The 7,149-nt window shown below is 45.9% G+C and overlaps 1 protein-coding gene across 2 annotated transcripts in view; it reads right to left on the reverse strand.

Moving 5' to 3' along the window:
* LOC143983272 (inosine-uridine preferring nucleoside hydrolase-like) overlaps nucleotides 1-5,851 on the reverse strand; it is a 59,123-nt gene extending 53,272 nt beyond the window's left edge. The window contains exon 1 of one of the 2 annotated variants that reach the window (XM_077482769.1): nucleotides 5,546-5,851. In XM_077482769.1, coding sequence (XP_077338895.1) covers nucleotides 5,546-5,656 — 111 coding nt within the window. In that variant the 5' untranslated portion in view covers nucleotides 5,657-5,851. The remainder of the gene's footprint in view (nucleotides 1-5,545) is intronic. The other variant, XM_077482770.1, reaches the window with a different exon arrangement.
* Nucleotides 5,852-7,149: the final 1,298 nt, after the last annotated feature.

A 7,149-nucleotide genomic window follows, 5' to 3' on the forward strand; every position in this document is an offset into this window, starting at 1 on the left:
GGGAAGGGGGTGGGGGTGGGTGGCAGTGGACGGTGTCAGTAGTTTTTTTTACTTTAAATAATAGATTTTTTTACATTTTAATTTGTTTTCAATTTTTTTTCACAAAGCATTTATTATTATTTTTTACACTTTTTTCATTTTTTTTTTTTTTTTTTACAATATTTAATTTTTTATTTGGGGGGGGGGGTTGGCTTTGGTGAGATGTATCCCCTTTGAGACAGACAAAGGGACTGAGGACACAGATTCTCCAGTCCCTTTCTTAGCACTAAAGATGAATGAACAGGAGACAGAGGCTTCTGTCCATTCATAAACTGAGCAGAGTGAACACAGTTTACGCTGCTCAGTAATCACAGGACACAGGAGCGATCTCACTCACTGTGTCCTATTAGTAGTTCCCCCCCCCCCCCCCCCCACAGCTGGCAGGAGAGGACGGGAGCCAGTTACAGGGGACAAGGGGTGGCGGAGAAGGACATGGAGGGGGATGGCGGGAGGAGTACACAGAGAAGCTGGGGTTGATCGGTGCGCAGCAGGAGGGACAGGCGCTGCACCGATCATTCCCCGCAGATCAGGAGGCGCTTGCGGGTGTGTGGGAGCCACCGCAGAAATGCGGGAGTCTCCCGCACCTTCCGGGAGACTTGAGATGTGTGTGTATATATCCTTTAGAAAGTGCTCTTCGTGTTAAAGTTTTTCTCTTCCTGGTTAGCACTGGGAGTGGATCATTGGAATACAGCCAAGTTAGCTGATTGAAGGAAAGGCACACACCCCCTCTCCTCACAGACAAAGGAAAGAAAGGAATGTGCATAGTTCTGTTCTTAGGCGGCAAGCTGACTGCTAATCTATTTATCCCTTTCATGCCTAAGCCTTTGTGACATTTGTTCCTTACAAGTTAAAATCTGTATTTTTTGCTTAGAAAATTACTTAGAACCCCCAAGCCTTATATAATTGTTTTTTTACCCTAGAGCAGTGATGGCGAACCTTGGCACTCCAGATGTTTTGGAACTACATTTCCCATGATGCTCCTGCACTCTGCAGTGTAGTTGAGCATCATGGGAAATGTAGTTCCAAAACATCTGGGGTGCCAAGGTTCACCATCACTGCCCTAGAGCATAAAATGGTAATCATTGCAATATTTTATGTCACACTGTATTTGCACAGCAGTCTTTCAAACGCATTTTGAAAAGGCACTTTCATCAATTAAAAAAAAAAAACGAAACATTTTTTTTGTATAATGTGAAAGATGATATTATGCTGAATAAATAGATACCTAACATGCCATGCTTTGAAATTGCACAAACTCGTGGAATGGTGACAAACGACGGTGCCTAAAAAATCTCCATAGGCAACATTTAAGAAAAATTAATGTAACCAGGTTAGAATAAAGCCCCATACACACTATCAGATTTTCTGCTGATTATTTCCTTCAGATTTACCAAAACCATATTATATGAGGTCAAACCTTAGAAGTTTAAATTTGTATGCGACCAGACAGGCCCTTGTACTACATGGTTTTGGTAAAGACAAAAATCAACAGAAAATCTGATAGTGTGTATGGGGCTTTACAGAGAAAGTCTTTTACCAGAAATATTGCTCTCATTCTGACAATCGCAGCAATATCTCACATGTGTGATTTGAACACTGTTTACATTTGCGGGTGTGACTTATGTATGTGTTTTCTTTGTTGCACACTGGGACGGGGGCGCTTTAAATATTTTTATTTTCTTATTTATTTTATTTTATTTTTATTCTTTTACATTGTTCCTGTAAAAAAAATTCTGATCACTTTTATTGCTGTCACAAGGAAGGTAAACATCCCTTGTGACAGTAATAGGCATTGACAGATGCTCTTTATGGAGACCCCCAATCCGTCCTTTGCACTTAAAAGTATTCAGATCGGCAAAATTAGCGATTCTGAATACTGTCAATTTTTTAAAATCGGCGCCATTGACAGCTGAGTAAACCGAAAGTGACGTTGTGATCTTGCTTCTGGGTTTTTACACCGGAGACCCGATCAAAGCCGAAACTGGATTTTTTCGGGTCTCAGCGTTGCCAGCTAATGCGCCAGCTGTGGTTCGGGTCTCCCGGTGGGATGGGATAGCCCGGGAAGAGCAGCAGCTACAGGTATCACCCTGGTTTAACCCCTTCAGGCCATGAACGCAAATTTGCATACGGTCAGCGTGAAGGGGTAAAAGCAACCTCCACTGACACACACTCCTATCTCCCTTCTAGGAGAATGTGTGAGAAGTTATCAGGCTGATAGAGCAAAGGAGAAAGAGACAGCTACAGGACATAGTTCTTTGAAGAGAGATAAGAAAACTGCAGATATATGTGCCTAGCTCAAATTTCATGAATCAAGTTTACATCCACTTTAACTTACCTGTGTCATACACCACACAGATAGATTATATGCAAATCTGACTTTTTCTGTAACAGTCAACTTGATGAGGTGCTTGACTGCTCCTAATTCCTAATCCTACCGATAATTCAGACATACAGTTTTCATTGAAGGTTACGCTGTTAATACATTTTTTCCATATATGCCTGGTTTCAGGTGCCCAGGCTTGTGATAGGCTTTTCCTATGGCATGCTTTCAAACAGTTCTGTGTTCTGTGGGACGGTCCTGGTATTTCAATAAAATCCTGGCACCTCATGGATCTGGGCTCTAATCCAGTTTGCAGGGGTGCTCTTGCACTGGGCACCCAGGGACCCGTCTTGCATCTTCTGTATCCCTGACACCACGATCGCCCACTTTGTGGCAGCTAGAACCTCTCTCCCTGTTGGCTGTCTATCACAAAAATGTCAGAGCTGAGAGAAGCTTCCCTTAGGCTCCTCCTTGGCTCTGACGTGTATCATGCACAACAGGAGGAGAAGATGGGAGAGGGTCCCTCTGCATTGGGAGAGATGTTATGCTGGGATGAGGAAGAGGGTTTGTGCTGGGAGAAGTGGATGGGAGGGTGGGGGACTTTTTTCTTGGAAGGGACATTAGGGGAGAAGGATTTTTGCTGGGGGGTGGGGTTGGGGATGAGGATACAATGGGGTCTCCAGCTTTCATATTTAGGGGGGCACATGGGGCGACAGGGACAAAAGTTGGGGGGGGCAACTATAAAATGCAATTCCATACCCATACCTATATATTTCAAGAATAAAATAAAAAAATTATTTGAAAGTTCAAGTATTGTACTTTCAAATTTCAGTACAAACAAATGGCCGCTGCCCTTACCTATAACTGGCCTTTGCAGCAAGGAGCACATGGAAGGGCAACACATGCAAATCAATACCAAAGACATTCCCAGATAAACTTATTGACCAGCCTGCTAACCAATTCAATTATTCTGTCCAACAGTGTGCGTTAAAAAAACAGGGGTTAATCAGCATATATTTGCAAATACATGCATAAGCTACGGGGCCCCATCAAGGCACCCCATTTTCTGTGGTCCTAACTCTAAATGTTGAGAGCCTCCAGAGGCTTCCAACCAGTAATAAGCTTACAACCACAGTCAATCCACAAAGTGCACACCACTCTGGATATCACTGTTTCAGCTCTGCCCCTCCGCAAAAACCCGCTGTCAGCTGATGTCACAGAGCTAGTCCAGGCTCTGCCGGGATCATGACCAGTGGTTCAGGGGACAATAAAACCATGGCTCGAATTCCTACTTTTTTGCCCCCTTACTGCAAATGTAAATGAGCCCTTACATTGGTGGCATATACATTTATCAGATTAGTAAAATAAACATTTATGGTAAAATGAGGAGGGAGAGGGAATGTGCACTTTACTTGTGTAGCGGCGGGCTCCTGAAGAGCACGTGCTATGTTTTTCAAAGTTAAAGCTTTACCCAAACTACAGTTTGGTTTGGGCCTATTTGACTAAGTTTGGCTTCTGTGTCAGTCTGACTGGACTGTGAGATGTTCAGCCTGGCCACAGGGGGCACTGTCTCTGGTGGCAGACGTGGAACTATGGTCTGGTTAGGTTGAATTATTCCCTCTTGGAGTCAGGTCAGTGGGAGTGGCCCTCCTGCTGTGCCCTCTGGGAGAGGGTATTTATGTCACGTGGTTCTAGGTTCCGGTCCAGTATGCTGTGCTGAGTATATGGTCCTGGTCCTCCTGACCAGCACCCGGGAAGGCTATGGCCTGGGGTGCGGTTCCACCCCACTTTAATACCTCGGGGCTGGCTAGCCCAAGGCAAGGGAAATAAGGAAGGATTCCAAGGTGGATGGGTGCTGTCTCCAGTCCAAGTCCGGTGTACTTCGAGCATTCCAGGATAGGACTCTTTAGAAGAACACCACGTGAGAGGTTGGTTTTCTTAACAAGAGCCTGGAAGGGCTGAAGTAACCAAGAGAATCCGGTCTCGGGGATATCGGCAAGTGGGCTGAAAGATCCAGGTATCGTACAAGTGTTCTACCGCTTAGTTTACCATTTGTGTTCTGCAACAATGTCGGTGATAAAGACTTTGTTCCTGAATCCTGAACAAGCACCTTGTTGGCTGCTAGGCCTTGTGGGAGAGGGACTGTCCAACCTGGGTGCTCATCCAGCTGCGAATGGCTATTCTCTGGATGCAGTCAAAGTAAGCAAGATCCTTAACGTTTATAGACTTTGACATTGAGTGTACCTGAACTTTCCTTTCCAACCCTCCTGTCCCAAGTTAAAAGACTGTTCAATGGTTGACGTTTGCAAATAAAATCCATTCACCTGAATCTATTGTTAGTCTCAAGTTACTGGGCTATCTATCACTGGACATCCCCTAGTTGTGTCACAAGGAGAACGAAAGGTAACGGTAAGCCCAAAAATAACCAGCAGCTCCTTCGGGGGGTTAGTGCTACACTTATATTGAGATTGATTGTGACACCACACCAGCAATATTATGGCTCATTCACACTAGTGGTTAGGGGGCTGTAAAATACTTCAATTGAGCCACATTTCTACCACCCCCAACTGATACCCGTTTAGCTGCATAGGCAGCAGCTGGAGGTGTACACATGCTGTACTCTTGATGTTTTATGTCATGGTAGGAACCTTTGGCTTTGGCAGGCGCTACCAACCCATTCAAGTGAATAGGGCTGCTCTGCAATGCACAGTTGTGGTGTACTAGCGTGGGGTTCAAGGAGATAAAGTAGGCAGGGAGGAGGTGATACAACCCCTTTTCACCACCTGCCTAATGTTTCCTAAAGAGCAATTTAAATGTTGATTGCTCTTCAGAGGGCAAAACTAGTGTGGAGGAGCCAAAAGGGTTAAAGATGGAGCTGGCAGAGACAGTAAAGGGACAGAACACACAGATTTAATGCATTCTTTTCTCCCTATCACAGAAGTCTCTGTAATAAACATTTTTGCTGATATAAATCAATGTATGAGGTGTGTGTTTTGTCTTCTGATGCTGAACATCTAACAGCCTGGTAATTACAACATACATAACTTATAAGAGCATGTTTTCCCCTTGTCCTGTCCCCCTATGGAGAACACTGCCTGCACTAAACCACACACCTATCACCCTACAAGCTGCCAGCTACACAAACTTCTTCTCACCTCCTTAAAGTATACATAAAAAGAGACTCACATGGGAGTTATAAAGCTGAGTGGTCTGGCTTCTTCTTCCGCTGGAGCTGCCTGAAATCAAAACAAGGTGGCAGGGGAAGTGGGAGGGGTTGTAGTAGAAGAAGCACAGCATGATTGGATAAAACTGAGCAGGTGCTTCCAGGATCCCTCCCTCCCTCCTTATGTTGCAAGGGGCACATGAATGAGATCCTCTAGCCCTGCCCCTGGGATTCTGTTTGCCATCTCTGGACACGTAGAGGTGGGACTGTCACTGGTAGCAGCAGACCCCATTAGTGCCTCATAAATGCAGTCTGCCTTCCAGCATGTCTCTGAGCTGAGAGCGTCTCTCTCATGGAACAGCTCAGAGCCCGGGAGTCAGCATTGATGTCTCTCTCTCCTCCGCTTCCTCTCTCGCACTGAATGATACACAGCTGATCTGCCCCTCCCCTCTCCTGTGTGTGCTCCAGGGAAGTCAAGTGTGAAGCTAAGGTACACACACAGGAGAGGGGAGGGGGAGAAGGAGCGGATCGGCTGTGTATCATTCAGTGAGAGAGACATTAATGCTGGCTCTGACGTCACTGGTTGCTAGACGCAAGGCAGTTATAGCAACCAGTGGTCGGTGTTCTGCCGTATAATGTCCGGCCATCAAATAGTGTCCGGGCCGTACTGCGCATGCGCAGTACGGAGCAGACGACAGCTTCACGGCGCCTGCTCCGTGAGTGGAGGGGGTTGCCACACCATCCAAGCGGACATAGGGTTGTGAATATTAGAGGGCCCCTCGCGGGCGAGCTTCGCTCGCCACGCTTCGGGCTCGGCCTCGCTGCGACCGGCTCTTTTTTATTCCTACTCTATGTCCACTTGGATAGTGGAGATAGAACCTGGACTCACGGCGCAGGCGCCGTTCATCCTCGACAACTTTCGGAATCTGTGTTGCTGCGCATGCGCAGTATGCAGCGGACACTATCGGATGGAGGACGTTATATGACAAGACACCGGGAGTAGACTCAGGAGGTGGAGCTGGAGCCAGAAACTCAGCCGCCCAGTCCATACATGTCCCCTACATTCCCAGTGTCTGTCTGTTTTTTTAGTTGGGGGCACAGTATAATGTTGGGGGGCCATGGCCCCCTCTTCCCCCCCTAGTATCGTCACTGGGAGAATATGCGCTTAGGGGAATTTGTGATAGAAGGGAAGAGAGGATTTGTGCTAGAAGGGGTATAGAGTAGGCATAGAGTAGTTAAAGAATAATTTTATTTAGACAGATGTAAATTTACATGGCAATCAGCAACTGCTGAGACAATGAACACATTGGTCAGGGGTTGCAATGTTCAGTAAAGTTTACAGAACACAGTGGTTTTCTCAATGTAGTGTACATAATGACCAATAACGTTCAGTCATCCTGGTACACTAGTCTATGTCTCTCCTCCAACAAAGAACCTGGCTGCATGCAGTCTTCAAATCTGAGACTTTAGTTCTATTTTAAGGGGTCCCAATAGATATTAAACTGTGCAGCTTTGCAAAATGTTTTATTTTATTATCATACCCGTAGGCCATTTGGGTCTTCCAGGAGCCTGGCCGAAAAACCAAAAGTTACCAATCCCCACAACCTGCCTTGTTGATAGGACATGA

The sequence above is a fragment of the Lithobates pipiens genome, unplaced genomic scaffold (genome assembly GCF_037356315.1).
Source record: "Lithobates pipiens isolate NorthernLeopardFrog02 unplaced genomic scaffold, aLitPip1_a1.2 Scaffold_16, whole genome shotgun sequence".
Lineage (NCBI taxonomy): Eukaryota > Metazoa > Chordata > Amphibia > Anura > Ranidae > Lithobates > Lithobates pipiens.